Source organism: Arachis ipaensis, chromosome B5, assembly GCF_059453495.1.
Source record: "Arachis ipaensis isolate K30076 ecotype BB chromosome B5, ASM5945349v1, whole genome shotgun sequence".
In the NCBI taxonomy this organism is placed as follows: Eukaryota; Viridiplantae; Streptophyta; class Magnoliopsida; order Fabales; family Fabaceae; genus Arachis; species Arachis ipaensis.
The window spans coordinates 158,257,978-158,280,582 of record NC_142440.1 but is presented as its reverse complement, the minus strand read 5'-3'; the positions used below and the strand labels follow the sequence as shown (position 1 = coordinate 158,280,582).

The 22,605-nt window shown below is 35.1% G+C and overlaps 3 protein-coding genes across 6 annotated transcripts; 1 reads left to right on the top strand and 2 right to left on the bottom strand.

Moving 5' to 3' along the window:
• Positions 1 to 60: 60 nt before the first annotated feature.
• LOC107644851 (uncharacterized) lies at positions 61 to 5,416 on the bottom strand. Of its 3 annotated transcripts, none has more exons than XM_088488378.1 (11): positions 4,922 to 5,290; positions 4,383 to 4,469; positions 4,130 to 4,261; positions 3,279 to 4,042; positions 2,585 to 2,673; positions 2,330 to 2,433; positions 2,144 to 2,243; positions 1,867 to 1,942; positions 1,651 to 1,765; positions 977 to 1,508; positions 61 to 866 (listed from the first exon to the last, which is right to left on the bottom strand). In XM_088488378.1, exons 1-11 carry the CDS (start codon positions 5,190 to 5,192, stop codon positions 371 to 373), a joined length of 2,766 nt encoding a protein of 921 aa, XP_088344504.1. In that variant the 5' UTR covers positions 5,193 to 5,290; the 3' UTR covers positions 61 to 370. The 3 variants fall into 3 exon arrangements, with proteins under 3 accessions (XP_088344504.1, XP_088344505.1, XP_020958898.2); XM_088488379.1 differs by having other exon boundaries at positions 3,279 to 3,766; XM_021103239.2 differs by having other exon boundaries at positions 3,279 to 4,261; positions 4,922 to 5,416.
• Positions 5,417 to 5,726: 310 nt separating this feature from the next.
• CPSF100 (cleavage and polyadenylation specificity factor 100) lies at positions 5,727 to 11,813 on the top strand. Its single transcript, XM_016348790.3, has 18 exons — positions 5,727 to 5,879; positions 6,166 to 6,334; positions 6,512 to 6,608; positions 6,823 to 6,949; positions 7,038 to 7,153; positions 7,275 to 7,369; positions 7,467 to 7,618; positions 7,734 to 7,791; positions 7,858 to 7,965; positions 8,456 to 8,708; positions 9,337 to 9,521; positions 9,671 to 9,763; positions 10,099 to 10,197; positions 10,403 to 10,534; positions 10,624 to 10,668; positions 10,773 to 10,940; positions 11,083 to 11,157; positions 11,301 to 11,813. Exons 1-18 carry the CDS (start codon positions 5,731 to 5,733, stop codon positions 11,400 to 11,402), a joined length of 2,223 nt encoding a protein of 740 aa, XP_016204276.1. The 5' UTR covers positions 5,727 to 5,730; the 3' UTR covers positions 11,403 to 11,813.
• Positions 11,814 to 12,006: 193 nt separating this feature from the next.
• LOC107644849 (protein NLP6) lies at positions 12,007 to 16,422 on the bottom strand. Of its 2 annotated transcripts, none has more exons than XM_016348788.3 (5): positions 16,027 to 16,422; positions 14,771 to 15,354; positions 14,422 to 14,469; positions 13,359 to 14,301; positions 12,007 to 13,267 (listed from the first exon to the last, which is right to left on the bottom strand). In XM_016348788.3, the coding sequence occupies exons 1-5, from the start codon at positions 16,268 to 16,270 to the stop codon at positions 12,132 to 12,134; spliced, it is 2,955 nt and encodes a 984-aa protein (XP_016204274.1). In that variant the 5' UTR covers positions 16,271 to 16,422; the 3' UTR covers positions 12,007 to 12,131. The 2 variants fall into 2 exon arrangements, with proteins under 2 accessions (XP_016204274.1, XP_020958895.1); XM_021103236.2 differs by having other exon boundaries at positions 14,771 to 15,163; positions 16,027 to 16,419.
• Between the last annotated feature and the right edge of the window lie 6,183 nt (positions 16,423 to 22,605).

Here is a 22,605-nt window from a genome sequence, read left to right as displayed (position 1 = left end):
ACTGAGAAGTAAAAGTACAAAGAAATTGTTAACCAAAGTGAAAAACAAAAACAATGCACATGTCAAAATTTGGCCTTTGGTTTAATTCCTTTATTTTCACATATAAGTGGAATGCACTGCACATGTTGAACACGAAAGGCAAAATGTTGAGTTGCAACCCATTATTTCTCAACTAAAATTCCTACAAGTCTCACTTATACAATCATGGATTCACATGAATATGTTGTGATCTTTGGAAGGCATTTTTATCTGCAGCTGGTAAACCATCTCTGATGAAGCATTGGAAAAAGAAAAACCAAAGAAAACTACAACCTTGCCCAATAAGTAACTCTATGCTTGGAAAACTTTGGAGATGCAAAGAAGGGAAGGGTCAGGTCTTGATGAACTTTTGAGTGAGTTTCTCAACTCCTTCTCTACAATCGCCAGCAACTCGCTTTGCACCTTCTTTGACAGCATATCCAAATTCGACGGCACCTTGCTGCAGCTCTTGAGCTGACTTACCTGCCTTTGATATGGTGGCTTCTCCTAATTCTTCAGCCTGTTTTCGAGTTTTGCATGCCCATTCCCTCAAGTTTGATATGAATACAGAAATCACGTTGATGATCTTATCAATTGTTTCTCTAGATTTTCCTCTGACATCTGCTGCCATTTTTTTGAGCTTGTCCAATAAGCTACCAGCCCTGTTGACTGTTCCTTGAACGGAGAACTGTTCTCCGGCGTTGAGCCATGTAACTCCAGGAGATGCTTCCTCACGAAGATCATTGTCGACCACCACTTTGATTCCATGCCTCTCCCAACGGTCTCTAGCCTCCTCTAAAGCTTTTGCTTGTTCTCTAACTCGTTTCGCCTCATCCTCTGCCCAAGCCCTGAGTTCAAGATTTACATACATTTAAAACCAAATATTCAACTTGTAATAAGCTTAGAAAAATGGATTTATGACGAGCAGAATAAGATTATCCAAATTTGAAGATTCTACCTGGCCATGGACAAGGCTTTTCTTTCAACCTCTAGCTCATACTGTAAACGGGCAATCTCTTTGTTTTCGACTTCAGCTTCCTCTCGAAGCTTGTTGATCCTCTCTTTTTCATAAGCTATTTCAACTTTGTTATTCATAAGGCTTTGTAATTGATCCTCAACCTCGCGCCTTAACCTTGAAAAGACCTCCATTTCTGATTCAATAGCAGCACGTTCCTTCAACAAAGCAATATTTTCGTTTTCTCTCTCGGCTCTTAGCCTTTCCAACTCTAGTTTTGCCTCCTCGGCCATTTTTTCAACATTGTTGATCTTTTCCCTCTCTATTAAAAGCTCCTGCTCAAAATTTGCATTGATATCCCTCTCAACCTGAGCTACCAAAGCACTATGTGCAGCAACAGCGTTTTCAGCCATAGACTCTGCTTCAATGCGTGCAAGCTCTTCACTGACTACGTCAGAAGCATCTCCGGTAGCAAGGGCAACAGCCGCTTGGGCATTGGTTACTGGTTTCTCTGGCTGAAACAATCGTGTATAACCTTGAGTACCCCCACCCCACCCCCCAAAAATGAAAAACGAATGAAAATTGGAAACCAAAAGTAAATAAGAAACAACTAAGAGGGGGAAAAGGAGTAACAAGTAGGCAAAATCAAATCAAATTTAATTTGAAATACGACATACCAAATGCAAGAGCTATAATACCCTGTTCACCAGCAGAGAGGTCAGCTACTAGTGCAGGACAAGCATTAGGGTGTATCTTTTCAGTGTCGATAAACCCGGAAAGTTTGTACAGTGTCTGCACATCAATCATTCAGTTTGATGAACGCAAACAGATCAGTTCAATGTAACTTGAATCAAGAGTATAGTTGAGCATATCAAAGTAACAAGTTAAGCAACCTTTCTGTCAGCTTCAGGAAGCTGTCTCTTCTCCAGGGCCATTTTCCAACTTACAAGATCTTGGCGTGATAAAGGGCTGTAGAAATGAATGTAGGAGAGAAGGGAGATCATCATTATATCCAATGCTATCGAAAATTCCACATTCAGACAGAGGGCAATAAATAAGATGAATATTGCGAGTCTTAAAAGAAAATATATATTTTGGAGTATTGCATTAACTCTGATTTTGGAATGGTAATGCATTACCAAAGACAGATAGGTAGCCATAAATGCATACCTTTCAGGAGAGAAGTAAAATGGGCCACCGTCTTCATCTGCAGACAACTGTATATCACGTCTTGAAAGCTTGCTTTCAATAAGTCCAGCTTCTGCCAAACCTGTGACATCAATATTGTTTAGACATGATACTCTTGTACAAATAGGTGAGTTGTTAAATATATGTATTAAAGTGTCCTATTCTAACCTTGAATAGAAGAAAAATCAGGGTCTTCAGGGGTGATATCATCAAATGCAAGCTCAGTAACATTGTCTATGTACATGGCAGGATACACTTTCGAAATTGTATTCCTAACAAAACCAGAAAGGCATATAGAAAGCCATATATTACATGCCTGATGAACAGTTAGCTTTGTTTACATCTCACTATTATTATGAGAAAGAAAGAGAGAAAAATAATGAGGAAGAGGAAGAGGAAGACGAAGAGAAGATAAACCACTACCTTGATAGAGCACTGCTAGCAGTCACCAACCACCGAGCATATTCACGACGTGTGCATAAGTGACTAGGTTGAACATCAGGCTCAATAACCTGAGGATGTAACATTTTTCCAGTGAACAAAAGATATCTTTTCTGAAGTCACCAAATATCTAAACTAAATCAGGGATATAATTTTTGGGGGAACAATCGGTGTTATTTTATGAACAAACTAATTTCATGAGTATCTTTCAGTAGTTCTTTAACTCTGAATCTTCTTTGCAAACATAATGCTTGACCTATTGTCCCTTGAATGAAAGAAAGCATAAAGCTAAATGAAATCTTCAATTTCAGTTGTTTTCTAATTTATTCGACAGTACCAGCAAATCTTCAATAGTAAGAGTATGATTTAGGACACATTGTAGAGAGCCAATAAAGCTCAAGCCTAGGTCAGTAAGTTAGTGCTAAATTTGGGGATTTTGGATAATTATGTATCTTTTGCACTTAAGTTCTTTATGCAATTCTATCTCTGCCTTGATAAAATTCAATAAAATAAAAATATCTATGGTTGTTTTGACCATATATGTATCAGTGTGCGTAATTATTTTGAATAACTTTCAAAACAAGCAATGACCCAAAGTTCTAAATAAAGAAAATAGAATTGAAGGCAGAAAATACTTAAGTCACCTTGCAGAAAGTGAGTTTTAACAAATAACTACCTTTAAAACTTGCAATGCAGCTAGTGCTTGCCCCTGAACCTGATCAACAGCTGCAGGAACCAAAACCTTTCCTGGAAGCATTTGTGAAGCTGCAGAAACCACTGTTGGAGCAGGAATACCTGGAGCAGAGAAAAGGGATCTAGCACGGACTTCATCGTTATCATTTCTACGCACATCATTTCCAGGAATGCCCTTCTCTTCCAAGGATGACTTATTTCCATCAGCTGAGTCTTGTGTTTTTTTCAGATCGATGTTTTCTTTTGCTGAAGTTGATAGAGCATTCTCTTGATCATCACGAGGAGAAAACTCAGGAACTGAAACAATGCTATTTGACTCAGGATTGACTGTAACACTTACAGTTTCAGTCTCATTATCAGCAACAGATTTATTCGAAATAGAAGAACCTCTACTGCCACTTGGGTTGGTTATTTCATCCTGCTGCTCAGTATTAAGATGAAGCCACTTAGCATCATCATCAAGTGTGTTTCCTGGTTCAACATTGAATTGGTTCTCCTTAACTTCAATAATGGTTTCAGCTGAGTCTACAACAGGTTTGCTATCTATAGATTCATAAGTATTAATAGCAGCAAAAGTACTTTCAGATTCAGAAAAGTTAAGTGGTGTTGCATTTTCACTGGGAATATCTAGCTTGTCATCATAAGATGACTCTTGCTCTAAATCTTCTAGAACAGATATAGGCTTAGTGGCATCATCAGCATCAATACCATCGGAGGTGTTTCTAGTATTCTCTACCAATTGCGATCCTATATCCAAATCATCAACAGTACTATAGTCATTGAGAGTATTATCAGACTCGAGAGACGGGTAATCCCTAGATATATCAACCTGACCTTCTGTGTTACCGTTTCCCTGCTCCACCTTGATGCTAGCATTAACTTGTTCGGTAATTTCATCATTACGGTCATCTGAAGATAAAAGTGTCTCCTGGTGTGCAGTGAGGGGCTTCATTTGTTGCTCTGGTCCTGTATCCAGCCACACACATTCCAGCAAGTAACTTACTCCACTCAAATGCAGAAAAATCCTATTTACACCCAACACAACTTCATTGTTACCACACAAGATAGAAAATAAACAATTACTTACTTGAACCGACTCGTTTGTTAAGAGATAACGCAGCGAAGGTAAGCCCTGTAAGAAGAAGGACCCCAGCCACTCCTACTCCCACAACTCCTGAAAGCAAGCTACTTCAAAAGTGTTAGTAAGTAGTGTGGCATTGATAACACCAACAAGTACAATAGAATAGTTTTTCACTAACTCCAATCCTGACATCCTGTATCTCAATTCTCAGATTTTTAGATTCCCAACCATATTTGTTAATGCCTAACATCAGGCAATCGAATCAAATAAACCAACCGAAATCAATTCCAGCCCCGAATAAAAGGTCCTCCATGCATCAAAGATCAAACTTTCCTCAGCAAATAACTACCATAATTGTAATAACAAATAACTTGCTATGATAGAATAAGATTACACACACAATTGAGCTACTCCAAGTTATTTCTTTTGTTCTGTCTAAATCACCAATATCCAGATTTCACTACAACGAACTAATCTAGCTAGAGATAAACAATTAAGTTAAATTAACACTGCTTAATTCATTCTGAAAGCATTTCTGCACTCACCTCCAAATGATTTCTTCTTATCGGGCTGGTCCGCGGCATCAGAGTCGGACCAACCGGAAAAGCCGTCGCCTTTGGGGTCGGAGCCGGTCCACGAGGCCTTGTCAGAACCATTTCCAGTCTCGGCGACACAGAAAAGGCGAAGACGAGGGTTGAAATTGAGGGTCCGGAAACGAAGAGTGAAGGGGAATCTCCTGCAATTGGCGGCATTGAAGGCCAATCGAAGCTGGAGTGAGCTCGGAGAAGAGCTCGTTGCAGTCACCATAGCCATCATCAAACGAAAAACCGTGATTGAAGAGAGAGAAAGAGAGAATATAATAGAATGGTATAATTTAAAGGGTAGTTAGTAGAAGAAGTAGCAGAATTCGTTGGTATTAAAGAGGGGAAGGAATGTTATTGTTCTCTTCTTTCTTTCTTCCTTCGTTTGTGGTCTGTGGCTTCTAGTCGTAACACACTACTACTGGGTTGGTTGGTGTAGCGTTGAAAATCTCAAAATATATGTTGCTATCTTCTAATTTATTTATTTATTTTTTGAGAATCTGATTGTGCCAAATGCCAATGTCAATTGGCAAAGAATGAGTTTTTGTAAATAAAAATATTTACTAGGGTTTATCAATAAAAATAACTTTTTTAACATTTTCACTATCGATTAATTATTACATGATTTACTCTCTTGCTGGTTCTTTATTAACTCTCTCTCTCTCTCTCTCTCTCTCTCTCTCTCTCTCCCTCAAGTTTAAACCCCATGAGGTTGCAGTGTTTGGGGTCGTAGCTCAAGGTAGCAGCAGAAAGCGCATAGCGTAGCAGAAAAGATGGGAACTTCGGTGCAGGTAACGCCACTGTGTGGAGTGTACAACGAGAACCCTCTCTCCTATTTGGTCTCCATCGATGGCTTCAACTTCCTCGTCGACTGTGGCTGGAATGACCATTTTGACCCTTCCCTCCTTCATCCCCTCTCCAAGTAACTCCCTCTCATTCACTCACTCGCTATTCTACTTCTTTTTACCTCATAAAATTATCAACTTTTTTTTTTCATCTAAGTATCTTTCATGTCATTAATTTATGATGCTATTTTCAGCTCTCCTAATTGTTGATTAGTACTGGCATACTGAATTTATTGTTAATGGGAATTGGGAAATGCAATGTTTATGGTGACAATGGCATTGGTGTTTGAGCATGCTTGTGTTTTTGTTATATTGGATTCATCATTAAGGTTGTGTTGTGGCTGGCAATTTAATGTAATGTAGGGTAGCACCAACTATTGATGCTGTGTTGCTTTCACATCCGGATACCCTTCACCTTGGTGCCCTCCCATATGCCATGAAGCAGCTCGGACTTGCTGCTCCGGTATTTTCGACTGAGCCTGTCTATAGATTGGGCCTTCTCACCATGTATGACCAGTTCCTCTCAAGAAAGGTGAAATTTCATCTAGGTTAATAGGGTTTTAGGGTATTCTTTTTTATTTGTAGGCTTTTGGATTGGACCTCTTTTGTTTTATGTTGGAGCTTTATTTTTCAGTAAGCAGCATTCGGAAAATGTGCATGTTATAACCAAATAGTTAGATTCAGATGTATCTCATTTTTTTTTTTGCAGCAAGTATCAGAGTTCGATCTGTTCACACTTGATGATATTGATTCTGCATTCCAAAGTGTAACAAAGCTAACATACTCTCAAAATCATCATTTCTCAGGTTACCTTCTTATGCTCTCCTTTTCTCCTTTCTCCCTACTTCCTTTTCTAATTGTCTGTATGCGTAAACACTATAAGTTAGTTTCTGAACCCCCTAATCCTATGCAACGGCAACACCAATGACCATAACGAAATTCCCTGTCTATGGTAAAATTTCTTTGAAGTCCATCTGAAAATCCAAAATTTACATGTTGCATAACTTAAACAACTGCTAGGCAAGGGAGAGGGAATTGTGATTGCACCTCACGTTGCTGGACATTTGTTGGGAGGCACTATATGGAAAATTACAAAGGATGGTGAGGATGTGATATATGCTGTTGATTTTAATCATCGGAGGGAAAGGTAAAAAATATTTTAGCTTTCAATGTTATATTTCATCTCATATTTATATAGCAAAAAGAAAGGTACTTATCAATCTAATTTTTATTAGGCATTTGAATGGAACTGTTCTAGGTTCTTTTGTGAGACCAGCTGTTCTAATAACAGATGCTTACAATGCTTTGAACAATCAGCCTTACAGACGTCAAAAGGATAAAGAATTTGGTGGTATGTGACTTTATCTCTTATCTATTAAGAGCAAACAAATATGTTTGTTTGTGACATGAATTATACATTTATGGATTCATGTGCATTGGTTATTCTTATCGTATATCTGCTTGATTTTTAGATATCTTAAAGAAGACTCTGAGGGCAGGTGGCAATGTATTACTTCCTATTGACACTGCTGGACGGGTGTTGGAACTTATTTTGATTTTAGAATCGGTCAGTGCAGATATTGTGCTTTTACAGTTTCACTCTCCTTTTTCATTTTTATTCCTGAATTTATGTGTCAGTTGACACTAGGTATTTCTGATTGCAGTACTGGGCTGACGAAAACTTGACCTATCCTATATACTTTCTGACTTATGTTGCATCCAGCACAATAGATTATGTGAAGAGTTTCCTTGAGTGGATGAGTGATTCCATAGCAAAGTCCTTTGAACAAACTCGGGAGAATATATTTCTTCTGAAGTAAGCAGTCTCTTAAGTTTGGAGTAATATTTGTATTCACTCCTTTTTTATTCCTCTGAGATGTTTTCTGTGTGTGGTTATTTAATCTTGTTTTTCTTGTGTTTTGTACTTGCAGGTATGTCACACTTCTGATTAACAAGGCCGAGCTTGACAATGCTCCAGATGGTCCAAAGGTTGAATTTGAATGCTTGTTTTTAGTCACGTCAACCTCCTTACTGACTCTGATGTGTCTTCCATAGGTTGTCCTGGCCTCCATGGCCAGCTTGGAAACTGGTTTTTCTCATGATATATTTGTTGAGTGGGCCAGCGACATGAAAAATCTTGTGCTTTTTACTGAAAGAGGCCAGGTATTTATTTAGATTGTAGATTTTGTTCCCCTTTTGGGCCTTTTCTATCATGTTTTAGTGTTAGATTTGAAACAAAATAAGGTAGGGTTTACCTATTTCACATCTGAGGCATCTAGTGCAAGTGATTATATAAAGAATTTAGTTGTATGTGGCAGCAAACTGAAATAGTGTTGTTATTATACCATGCGATTTTCTCAGCAGCAATGTTCTCTTGACACAATTTTTTAGCCCCACACACATATAAGTATCGTGTGAATTTTAGCATGTTAGATATTTTCTCTTAGCCCTGTAGAATATACTTCCAAATTGATTTTTGAAGAATTCTAGAGGTTTTTTCTTCATTGATTTCTTTGTTATTGTGGTGCAATGAGAATGGCAAAAGGATCATTGATCATGTAAACTTACTTTTATCTATAATTCATATTAAGCACTTACAATTGGTTTCTGCCATCACATGTTTTGGGTCGATCCTTATGTGTTGGATACATAGTATGCAACACTAGCTCGTATGCTTCAGGCTGATCCACCTCCAAAAGCCGTCAAAGTCACTGTGTCAAAGCGGGTTCCTTTAGTTGGGGACGAACTAATTGCCTATGAAGAAGAGCAAAATAGAATAAAGAAAGAAGAAGCTTTAAAAGCTAGTCTTATGAAAGAAGAAGAATTGAAAGCATCTCAGGGGCCTGATAATAATGTTAGTGATCCAATGGTTGTTGATGCTAGCAATGATCATCTATCAGCTGAAGGTAAGGAGTTTTACAAATTGTTTTGGAGCTATTTTTTTTTCCCACGCAAGTAGAAGATATGGCATAAACCTGGTGCTATTTTGTGGTTTTTCGATTAAATGTTTGGATTAGATTAGATATTTAGATTTATCTAGCTCATGTTTCTGTAAGCATAACCATTCTGCTTTGACTATTTCATATTCATCAGTAGTATGTTTAAAATTTTCTAAAATTGTAGAAATGCATTTGTTTGTCTTCAATTGGTTTTGAGCCTTAGGATACCTTGCATTTAAATGTTAAATTAGAAGAACAATGACATTTTACCTTATCCTACAAAATAACCATTTCAATAAATTAGACAAACTGAATCAAATTGTCAGATTCAACACCTTTCAAATATTTATTATCATTTTATGAACTTTTAACATGAGCATGCCCCAATTAACTTTAATAAATACGAGGTATATATATTTCTCAGTTATTTTGGGTCTCCTGAAAAGTTTTGTTATGCATCTCGAGAGTTTCTTGCACAAGTTTTTTATGTTGTGTTAGCTTTTACCCTTTTCTTTTTTTTTTCTTTTTGGTCATGGAGCTTTTCTTTTTCAAATGTCTAAAACCTTACCATAAGTAATTTGAACTGCACTTCCAGCTGCTGGTCCACGAGGTGGAGGATACAGGGACATATTAATAGATGGGTTTGTTCCACCTTCAACAAGCGTTGCCCCAATGTTTCCCTGTTATGAGAATACATCAGAGTGGGATGATTTCGGTGAAGTCATAAATCCAGATGATTATGTAATAAAGGATGAAGACATGGATCAGGGAGCAATGCATGTAAGTCTCATAGCATATACCCCTCATTTCTTCTAAATTCTAAAATAATTGTTACAACCTGATATTACGAATGAAAATTTTTCTTGTATATGCAACCATATATTATCAAAAATACTTGTTGTTTATAGCTTTTCCTTTTTTTTTTTCAGGCAGGAGGTGATATAAATGGAAAACTAGATGAAGGTGCTGCAAGTTTGATACTTGATACAAAGCCATCAAAAGTCATATCTGATGAAAGGACTGTAAGCAGCAATATATTTTTTTGTTTCTGCTTCTTATAAATTGAAAATTTATATACATGCATTTGAATGTTAACTGTTGTGCTGAGAATCAATTGACTGGATGAACTAAGTTGAATCCCTTTACTCTTTTTTTCGTGTTTGCACATTCAATGTCATTAAACTTATTACTTCCACAGATGTACAAAGCTTTCTAAGATGCTGCTAATTCTGTTTTTCAGACAGTCATCCAATAGCTCAATTTAATTTTTCTTCAGCACGCTTTTCAGGTGTAAATTTATCTCAAAGGCCATCTTTTATGAATATTAAATCTGCCAAATTACATTGCTTTTATTCAGGTACAAGTCAGATGTTCATTAGTGTATATGGACTTCGAAGGCCGGTCAGATGGAAGATCCATTAAAAATATTCTTTCCCATGTGGCTCCCCTAAAGCTTGTAAGATTCTCTTCGGTGCTTTGATGCATAATTACTTAATTCATAATTACATAAGAACGAGCTTTGAGTACTTAATTACTTAATTCATCATTAGATAAGAACTTGCTTCAAATACATAACAATTACTGCCCCTAAAGGTAGTAAGACTCTCTTGGCTTTCTCATTTTTTGTCATAAATGATGACTAGTCATAATTCTCTTGGAAGGTTTTGGTGCATGGATCAGCTGAAGCTACAGAACATCTGAAGCAGCACTGCCTGAAGCATGTTTGTCCTCACGTCTATGCTCCACAAATTGAAGAGACAATTGATGTTACCTCTGATTTATGTGCTTACAAGGTATAATAACTTCTAATTTTGGGATGTTTTCTGGATCAGATTTCAAGGTGTAAAAAATTAATCATGTCATGTTTGTTCATGGTATATAGGTTCAACTATCTGAGAAGTTGATGAGTAATGTACTCTTCAAAAAGGTAAATAATAGACATTTCTGAAACTGTACATGTTTGTTGTCGAGCATTTTCCTGCATGATGGGGAATTCATTGTCTTGAATAATGAATATAAGTTCAACTGCAGCTGGGAGAATATGAAATAGCTTGGGTTGATGCTGAAGTTGAGAAAACAGAAAATGAAATGCTTGCACTAGTCCCTGTCTCTTCACAAGTTCCTCCCCATAAATCTGTTCTTGTTGGTGATTTGAAATTGGCAGATTTCAAGCAGTTCCTCTCAAGCAAGGGTGTTCAGGTGATTCTTCAGTTCCCTCGTGAAAAACTGATCATGTTTAAAATGTTAGTTGCAACACATTTTCCAACCCAAATTTGAGTGAAAAGAATTGGTGGGATTTGCTTCATAAAAATGTGTATCATGACATGAAAACCATTTACAGGTGGAATTTTCTGGTGGGGCTTTGCGATGTGGAGAATATGTAACTCTCCGAAAGGTTGGCGATACAACTCAGAAGGCAAGTGCTTCTCCTGAACATTTGTCAATTTTGCACCCTTTTATTAGTAAATTGATCATTTCGAAACGCCGGTACAAACGGCGCTGATAAATTCCTAAATCAAGGTTCTGATCTTTCTTATTTTATTTTTTTTATGTAAATAGGGTGGAAGTTCTGGTACTCAGCAAATTGTTATTGAAGGTCCTTTGTGCGAGGATTATTATAAAATTCGTGAATATCTTTATTCACAATTTTATCTGCTTTAGATTTGGCTGGACGCCAATGATGAAGTTCTTTTCTTCTCTCCTTCTCTGCCCCTTGATGTCCTATATACAACGTCGGAGTGATTGAGATTCTGATGAAAAGAGAGAATACAAAGTTGCCGCAGGTCTCCCTAAAAGGCAAAACAAGAATGGAGATCCAAGAACAGGGTGATGACTGTTGCAAAGTAGGTTCATTTGTGTTTCCACTTGAGCAAGATTCATAGGGGCTCACTTACATTCCTTGTTGTTAAAATCATACTGATTCATCTTTGAATCTCTTTGTACCTTGAATTTACTAACCATCTAGGAGCATCTGTTGGGATGGTTTCACACTTGACTGAATATTGAAGCTTTTTTAGTTCATCTGCCCTTTTTATATAGTTTTAGAAATGAAGATGTAATTTGTTCAGCTTACATAGATTCCATCCATTTTCAGATCCTTAAAAGGTATAACAAAACGTGTAGGGATTATCTTAATTTGATTCTCACTAATCATTTTTAGTGTAATTAGAACAGACTTGCAGAAAACTAGTAGTTGATTTTTAGTGGGTACATACATTTTTGAATCACATAATCTTAAAGAATTGGAAACTGTCATGCTATGCAATTTGAACTGATCCGAAACCACAATCCTTTAAAAAATTTTGGGGGAAAAAACTATCCTTGCATAAGTACAACAATCTAAATAATTGAGTACAAGCTTAGGAACTATATATACAAGCCTATTTATCCTCAGTTCCCAGAGCTCTCACATGAGCTTCCAAGAATGGAAACTGTGTCATGCACCACAAGCCTTATCATGTTGCTTCCTGATGAAGTTAAAACATCCATGCACTCCTGAAGATCTGCATCACATGATATCAAAACCCATTCATTATCATCGTCCAGATACTTTATATCAAATGCTCCAATTTCTAGTTTCAATCTCTTTGAAATTTCTTCCTGCAGTTCAACAATGCCACAGTTCAAAGACACCCTAAACCTTATGATATCTTCTTTATATGTTGCCTTAATTGTCACACTCTTCATCTCTTTCTTAGTTGCAAAAGGTATCATAGTGTTGTTGCTATTAAGGGTAATATCCATCATGCATTGCTTGGGAGCCAAGTCATGACATGGTGGATTAACCCCACAAGCTTCTAAAGCTTGATCCTCCAAAGGGCACAAATTTCTCAAGTCTTTAGAACTACCAACACCCTCAAGTAGCATTCTGCCAAATGGTTCTTGAGGTTCTGTTCTCTCGACGTTAAGCGCAGTATATGCATTTGCATAATTCAGTGCATTAGTTGGCTGCATTGTTGACTCTGCGGAAACTCTTAACGGAACAGATTTCTCTTTGTTGAATGGTCTAAATATATTTGCAGGTGAAATTTCATTTGGGGGACTACCATGACATGAATCGTGAGAATGGGGATTTGCGCTATCTTCACTTGAACCACTAAGATTTCTAAACTTCTCTGGATCTTTAGTGCCAACTTCTTGAGTAGACCAACCTTCTTCGTGGATCACCTTCTCAGGACTCTGTTCTCCTTCAAGGAATTGATCTTGCATCCTCACCTGTCGGTTTGTCTCTGACACTCTCGAAGTATCCAAATCATTTTCATTGATCTGAGTCTTGGATGGCTGGATGCTCAACGAGGCATTCCGGTTGAACATTTTTGAAGTACAAGGCTCGGTAAAGGAACCGGCAGCAATGGGAAGTGGGTCTTTATTTACAGAATTCAAAGCAAATGCTCCTTCTGCACCTTGGACTGATTCAATGACACACTTGAGCTTCGACAAGGAACGGTTAACCTTGTTGATCTTTCTTGACGGCCAACGAGATATTCCATGCTGCCTACAGATACGCTTCATAGTCGTCGGGCAAACTGTACAAACAAGACCAAGAATAACACATTCGAGCTCAGAGAAAACAAGACAAGAAACATTGCTTGTAACTAAATCAAAGTATGAACATACCACCAAGGCTCTTTGCAGCATCCTTCAGACTTCCACTGAAGTAACGTTGCAAAACTTCAAGACTAATCATTTTCTCGGCTTTTCCACGTTTTCTTTCAGAGGGTTTCTTCTTGATTTTAGCCTCTAAGGAAGTCATCAGATTCGTGCTTCCACCTGCATTATCACCAAGATTCCCTCCATCATTTATATCATCCAACCATGCCGGCATTTGCTGTTCTAGCGGACCTTGTGGCACTCCATCATCCTTATTTAGCGAGGCATTGAGCGTAGGTTGTGGTGATTTAGCAGATTGAGCAACTGGAACAGATTCAAGGCTCAAATGAATTCTTTCATTTATTGGTTCTACAACTTCAATTGTACAACCCTCCTCGAGTTCCACACCGGCAGCAACCTTAAGACTCTGGAAATTCTGCTTCATTGTTGCCAATATAGATCCCAACAAATCCTTTTGTTCATAAAAGTTTGTGATGCTAGGTGGCAGAAAAAACTCCAACACATAATCATCACTTCCGGTATGAGAACTTTGTAAACAGATTGCGAAGCAGCTGGTTAACCCAAACATGAGAGCATAATGAACTAGAGGATAATCAGTTTTGCAGAATTGAGTTATGTTTCCACAGAAGCTCATGTTATGGGATAAAAATGCCCTGCCAGCAACACCTTGACCTTGTTGTAAGTGATGCTCAGCGCAAGCATCATGGAAACCCCATGTATGAGCATCAATGACATAGAATGCTACATCGGAGGCAGACATGCAAACTCGCCCCATGCAGTGGCCATCAAAACTAGAACAGCTTTTCTTAAGACCACCGCCGTTTGCCAAAACACTCCGATGCCTACAGGGAACCCATGTTTGTGCAAGAGGTAAATTATGAGTTTCACATACCACTGTCAATATCTCCAAAATCTCTGCTAACGCATTCTGGCGACCTTCGTTGCAAATCTAGTGTAAAAGAATTACCAAACTATGAGAAGATAGAGGAAATATTCCTTCATAAAATCCTAAACACTGAAAATACTAAGAATCAAGACAGAAACCAAATAGTCCATAATATGCAATCACCTGAGCAAATGGATGTTCCAGAATTTCTGAACTCCTCAAATTCACTGCCTGCAAGGAAACTGACAGCAGGTAACTCAGGAATCTTAAAATTGTGTGTAATAATACATTGCCAAATCAATCTTGAAGGATATATGAATTACATCCTCTGTCCAATAATAATGATCACATTAACAAATCTGATACAGCACAAAGATAGTGTATCAGACACATTAAATTTGGATGTACCAATTTTGTCAATGTAATTATTGGACAGAAGGAATACATAGTAGCCATCACATGATATTCGCCAAAGATGGGCAAGGTGATGCACATCTTAAAATAAATAGCAGAGTTGAAAAGAAACACCAACCTCAAGGGCTTTGCAGACTTTATCAACCTCAGGAGCATAATTAACCTTCTCTGAAGTCATTATCAGCTCCAATACACCAACACATGACTGCCCTGGTGATTCAAACACGGGCAAAGCCAACGTTCCGCGGACATTGTAATGTTGTGCATGGTTTCTCCGAGAGTATTCTCTACTTGTATAATACTGAACATTGGGAGTCCATTCTGGCAATTTCTGCTGAAAAACTCGACCGGGAAGTCCCAAGATTTCATCATTCTCCCCATCAACAGGAAACATATACATCAGGGAAACTGTTCTGTACTGATGTAGTCCATTACTATGTGGATCAAGAACAAATGGTTGACCTGAAGTTGTGAGTGCATAACGGTTGCCATTCCTCACAGGTGCCCAAACCTGAGCCAGAAAATTCTGTTCAGTCAACTGTTTGAAGTGGCGAAGTGCTTGTGTCATTCTTTCCTTAATTAGACAATAACCATCTGGAATTTTTATAGGTGGAAGAGGCACAAAGGGGGGTGACACTATTTTTTTGTTGTCATCATTTTCAACCGGATTTTCAGTTTCAATTGCTGTATTTGTATTATCACCTGAAAGCAGTAGCTTCAGTTAGAAGAACTGCAGGTGACAGCAAAAACACAAAAAAGACTACAAAATGGTAATAACATGTTTGAGTGAATCCCACATCTTATAATATCAAGAGCTTACTTCAAGAACAAGAAATTCACTTTTTACATACACATGCTATAGTCAAAATTCCAATAAATCAAGAATTCTAGGGAGAGGAAAAAAAGCTTTGCTGTAAGTATGACATAGCTTGAAAGTTAAGGAATTGAAAGATGTAAAGACAACAATCATGGGAAGCCATGAAGTTTAGCTATTGAAAGTATCAAATTGAAAGGAGAGAAATGAAAAGGTATTTCAGCATTAAACCCAGATAGCAGATATATGTAGCAAAGCTTACTTAAGTATTTTTTTTTTCTTTTTTATTAAACAAAAATAATACTACCTCAATATACATATATTCTAAGATATGAAGTATACAACTAAAATTCCAAATAACAGAAAATTATAGTGAAATATATAATTCAAGACCCTCTTAAATTTCCCAATCAATTAAAGCAAGTTTAGTGAGAGGTGTTCAAGTTACAGTCAACTATGAATCAAGCAAGTACAAAAATTTGAACCATTGAATAAAATTCACAAAACCAAAAAATAACATGAAACAAGAGATGAATCTATGGCCTCAGAGAAAGCTGAACCTGCAACAACCCTGACATGCCTGTGATCATCTTCAACATCAGAGAAAGCCCAGAGAGGAGAAAAAGGTTGTTCAGAGGAGGTTGTTATGATGAAAGGAGACATGGGGTTGGAAGCAGAAGGGGTGTGATCCATGGGCCATGATGAACTTTCAAGGTATATATCAAAATCCATGGGAAAACCATGTTCTTCTTGTGGCTTTGACTTGGAAGGAAGTTCAGATTTTTCTTCACAGGAGTCTGGCATTCTCAAAGAAGAGAAAAGGGATTGTTTTGAAGGAGAATTTGGAGTTGCAGAGTGATAAAGATTAGAACTTTGTGATTATGGTGAAGAGAGAGAGAGAGAGAGAAGGGGTGGGAACAGCAAAATACAGAGAAATATGGCTATATGAAAACTTCAGAAGAAGACAGAGAAATTGGAATATGTATCAGAATTTTTTTTTTTTCACCATTGCTATGCCATTTGTTTGCATTCATGGTAGAAAAAAAAATATTTTTTTATAATTACTTAAAAATAATTATCTAAATAAAACAGATGTGATTCAAGTATTGTAAAAAATTTTACATTGTTAATGCCTTAATCTCATGATTAAATGATAATTTGTACTATTTTTTCTTTTATCTTTTTTCTTAAATTCAATGAATATTTCATATAATAATATTAATTAGGTGTGTGAATGGTATTATCTAATTCTATGCTATTTTAATAATAAAGTAATATAACTAACTCATTCATTAACATTAAAGTATATAGAGAGAGCTGAATTTTAATATCCTAATAGTCATTTACAAAATTATTCAACTATAAAATATTATTTAATAATAAATAAAAAATTAATTATTTTTACTAATTTCTTTATAATAATAGTGCATTAAAATTAAATTGGATATATTCTTAGTTTAAGATTTTAGTACTGGAGTCAAGTACAAGTAGAACTGTCAAAATTAATTTTTGGAATTTAATCGAACTGAATATTAATAAAAATTTCTAGAATTTTCTTGAAATTTTAGAGAGAAAAAAAAATATTAGTAATAACAACAAGAGTCAAAGAGAATTCCATTGTTGCCACAAATTGCTGCCAAAGAGTTTGGTCCTCAGTACTTGTCTTTTATGTGCCAATAAACAAAGGGACTTGTCTTTTTCTCTTTATTATTTTCATTATTTACAAATTACAATGACCAAAGTGCCAATTTTTTTCATTATTATATAATTGTTTTCTTTTTCATGCTATAATAATTAGACGATCATGGTTCTAAAAGCCACTGCTATGAGTTATATGTGAGATGTGACAAGGAGAAACTTATGCAAGATATTACTGAATAGACACTGAAATAAAGAAAATGACATTATTGTATCATGTTGCTGTATAACTTAGAAGAAGTTATTTGTATGTCTTGTGTATAAAGTAAGAATTTATTTTGATATATGTTATTAGCATAAATAATGAGTTACAGTGATTTTTGAGATTGGTGTCATACATTAAATTGTTTGTGAGATTGTAATTACACTAATTGCATTTTGGACACGTGGTACAACCGTCTAGGTTAGTATGTTAGTATGTCACGTGTCATTGATCAATACATTATCATACCATTATACGTGGTCAAACTATAAAGTAACACGTGTCACTAACGGTCTACGTCATCAAACCATATTATTACGCCGTTAATAGAAAAGGAAAAAGCTCTACATCCATGTAAAAATCACATAGATGGTATCCAAGTAACTTTCACTCTACGCCCTAACCATTTGTTTTACACGCGCCTCTTATAACCTATATAACGAATCCTTATTTTGCGTTATCAACGTTTCTCAACGTAAACTTTTTCATACAATGTAAACTTCTTTTGCGTTCTTCTTCTTCTTCTTCTTCAACCTAATTAAATTCGATGTTCTCCTCTTTCGCGTTTTTCTTCTCTACATTATGAATCTGGATTGATTCAATGCAATTATCTTCGTCGTTTATCTTCTTCTTCGTTTTTTTCTTCGATATGCACTTTTGAATTGAAACAATGAATGAATCAACTTCAAATCAGTTGAATGAGTGCGATTTTGATGATTCTTCTCAAACGCATCAATTTGATGATGTTTGGATTATTGAATTCTGAATCGAATTTAATGGAATGAAATTTTTAATTTTATTTGAAGTGAATTGAATGGACTGATGTGATCTACATCTGAATTAAATTCAATTGAATTGATAATATGTAACTGTGAGTAATTGTTAGTGTCAGTAATTGTGAGTAACTCTGAGTAAATGTGAGTAACTTTTCGGTTCGGTAAGTACTAAAGAGGTGGTTCATCACTTTCATGTTTTCAGTTCGGTCCGCAGAAAGGAATCTAACAAAAATTAGACCAATATGTTATGTTTTCTTCCCTAAGCACTATATAATTGTTTCACCGTAATTAAGATTTCGGTTCACCATAACTAAGATTTCGGTTCACCATGAGTACTGTGTTCGGTTCATTCTGCACTATTCAAAACTCTTCTTCCTCACCTTCTACTGCTTCTTTACCATAGAGAGAAGGAGGAAAATACAAAAAAATACAGCAGCAACAACAACAAAAGAATGACGATAGGATTTCAGGGTTTAGGATTTTAGGGTTTAGGGTTTATGGGTTCAGGGTTCAGTGTACAGGGGTTCAGTGTGTTTCAAACTTTCGGTTCGCCCCCTGTATTAATTTCGGTTCACCGTGTTCATGATTGAGGGTTTAGGGTTTAGGGGTCTAGGGTTTAGGGTTCAGGGTTCAGGGTTCAGGGTTTTAGGGATTTAGGGTTTACAGTAGGGTTCAAGGTTTAGGGTTTAGGGTTTAGCATTTAGGGTTCAGAGTTCAGTGTTCAGGGTTTAGGATTTAGCGTTCAGGGTTCAGAGTTAAGAGTTCAGGGTTCGGGTTCAGGGTTTAGGGTTTAGGGTTTAGGTTTTAGGTTTTAGGGTGTAGGATTTAGGGTTTAGGTTTTAGGGATTTAGGGTTTATGGGTTCAGGGTTCAATGTTTAGGGTTCTGGTTTTAGTGTTTAGGGGTTCATAATTTTTTGGTAAACAGGAGAGCGATTTGGATTACTCTTCTGAAACGAATCAAACTGACAAAGTTTGGATTATTCAATTTTGAATTGAATTGAAAGGAATGCGATTGCTAATTTGAATTGAATTAAATTGACGGAGGTGTACTGAATTGAATTGAATTGAATTGATAATATGTAAATTGTAGGCAGAGTTATTTGAATTTAATTTTATATAATGGATTATGTTTCGTTCACTCAGTACTATACAATTGTATTGTTTTCGGTTCACCATGAGTACTATGTTCGGTTCACCATGAGTACTGTGTTCGGTTCACCATGAGTACTGTGTTTGGTTCATTCTGCAGAAAGCTGTTTGAATTTGATTTTATATAATAGATTATGTTTCGTTTACTCATGATCAGTACTATACAATTGTATTATTTTCAGTTTACCATGAGTACTATGTTCGGTTCACCATGAGTACTGTGTTCGGTTCATTCTACACTATTCAAAACTCTTCTTCCTCACCTTCTACTGTTTCTTCACCAAAGAGAGAAGGAGAAAAAGACAAAAAAATACAACAGCAACAACAACAAAAGAATGACGATAAAGAGAAAACACGTGAAGAAGAAGGAACGCGAAAAAGGAGGAGAAAGAGGAGAAGGAGGAACGCAAAGAAGAAGGCGAAGAAGAAGAAGATGCTCCGTGCGTAAACAAGCGTGAGAAGAAGAAGAAGAAGAAGAAGAAGAAGAAGAAGAAGAAGAAGAAGAAGAAGAAGAAGAGAAGCGTGGGGGAGAAGAAGCGTTGGACGATTTCGTGTGTATTGGGCGCGTGTATTTCACGTTTCATTTAATAGTATTGGATTTTTTTTGTGTTGGGTCAATTTAGTTATATGATTACATAGAAGTGTAACATCCCCGAGTAGACAATAGGTCAGAGATTAACATAATGTCCTTTTATTAATCTCAGTAACATAATTGATGCAATTAAAATCTCAATAATAATTTTAATAAAAGAACCATTTTAGAGCTTAACTCTATAAATAATGTCTTTTATTCAAATATCTAATCATAATATATATACTATCATTACTTTAATAAAGATTCTTTGTTGCTCTTATTATATTGAAGATAATATTTCAAAATTCTCAAATATAAATAGCATGCATTTTAGATTAGATGTTATTGGTGTAAAGTAAAACACTTTACGACTAAGAATATGTTAAAAAGTAGTCTAGACCATAAAAACAAGGGGAATTATATGGTAAAGATATAAGTTTATAGATCTTTCCTTTTATGGAATGAGAAAGAGATTGAAAAAGTTAGGACCCACATTTTGAACAATAAAATAATCAAAAATAACTATAAAAAGAATTTATATTCTCTTTCTATACAATTTTAATCTGTATAGTAGAGTGTCCTAAAAACAAATGCATGTGCATTTCCTTTAATTTGGCTAGGAGATAGATGTATATGGTAGATCTTTATTAGAATATAATCTGCTACAATATTATTTATAAATCATAAATCATTTTCAATAGAAGAATATGTGTATAATGACACAAATTGAACCCTAAGCCTTTGGAAAAAGATTCTTGAATCTTGCCACTAATTAGTAGATTATTATTCCCTTGTTACTGGCAACCATATTTTCTCATCATTTCTTTTCCAACTATGTTTTTTTTAATTTATTTAATTTTTGACTTGTGAGACTCAAGCTAGGAAATTCGACACATACATTCATTCTCTTATATTTTTCTTTTAGTCTATGTCATGTGAGAAGAAATTTTTTTTCATATAATTTAAGGTAAACCGAATGCTATGATGCCTAAGACATGGTGTCTAACTTACTAAAAAAAAGATAAAAAAAATAATATTTAATAAATTTTAAATATTTTATTTTTATTTTATACATTTTATTTTTTTATTTATAAAAGTAAATTAAGTAATTTAGGCACCATAAAATCTACCATAATTCAATTAGGAAGCCGATTCTTTCGGTTAATATAAGTCAAATTAAAAAAAAAACATTTAAATTTTAATTAAAAAAATTAAATTCTAAACTTTAAATTATAAACTCTGAATTTTAAATTCTCAAAATAAAGTGGGAGTTAAAAAAATCTATGATAAAAAGTTGACTAATATTAATTAATTAAAAGTTAATTCTCTATACTTATTCTTTTCTAAAATCTAAAGTGTATAGCATATTATAATATTAAATAATTATATATTAAGCATTCAGACTCATTTATAAATTCTCATATTAATTTTATCCCTAAGCAAAAAACAAGAATGATTATTGGTAAGGAATGAAACTTTTTCTTCTAAGGAATCTCACTGTTATAAAGGAGTGGTTATGCACTATGCACCTTGTAAAATTTTAAGCTTGAATTGGAGTATAAATAAAGTATAAACCATTGCATATATGGACCTTAGGGTAAAGCACAAAAATAGGTACTCCACTACTGCTTTAGTGGATAACTATTCCTCAATTGCCATATATGAATAGTTTGTGGATTTTGAACTTTCAAGGCTTAGATTATATTCTGGAATATATCTATGATCAATCATCAATTTGGCTGGCCCTCATAAAATTTCAACTTTTCTCACTTTTATTATTGGCCCTCTTGGTAAAAGAGGTACCATTCTTAATAATCCATTAATTATTTGGTTTACCTTTTTTCTTTAGTTTACCCTTAAGTGGAATCCATTTAGTTATCTCTCTTCATTTAATTTCCACTGCTTAATTATTACACTTTAATAATGTTCCATACAATTATTAATTAGTGCTTAGTGATAATTTCTTGATTGTTGTAATTAATAATTTTGGAGTTAGATTCTCTACAAACAGACAAATACAACCAAAGTTGACAACAATGAAAAAATATACATAAGATTTTTTAAGGTTTAATTAGTTATTGGTCCTATAATTTTGCAAAATTTTTAATTAGGTCCTTATACTTTTTTTTTTTAATCGGGTCTCTGCACCAAATTTTTTTTCAATTCGGTTCCTCTTAACAGTAATTGGTTTAATTATATAGGAATCCAATTAAGAAAAAAAATTGGTGCAGGGACCTAAATAAAAGGAAAAAAAAAGTATAGGACCTAATTAAAAATAAAATTTGGTACAAAGACTCAATTATAAAGAAAAAAAGTATAGGGACCTAATTGAAAATTTTGTAAAACTATAGGACCAACAGAATAATTAAACTATTTTTTAATACAATGAAAATTAAATTAAAATAAGAATAAGTCTAAGAAAGTATGCGATATATATAGGTCAATGAGATACATACTGAATCAAACAATAATTAATGAATCCAAATATAGTCTTCTTTAAAATATAGTTTGTTTTCAATAGAGGAACAGAAGTAAGAAGAAGAGAGAGATGTAGGTTTAATTTATTATTAAGATATACAAATGTTAATTAAGTGTTAGTTGGATAATCATTCACAAAAAAGGAACATTTGTTATGTGTTAATGGGTCTCATTAGTACTGACGCTAATCATCTATATGATACAAATATGTCGCAATTAAGCAATTTAATTAATTAATTATTCTTAATTCTTAAATAAGCA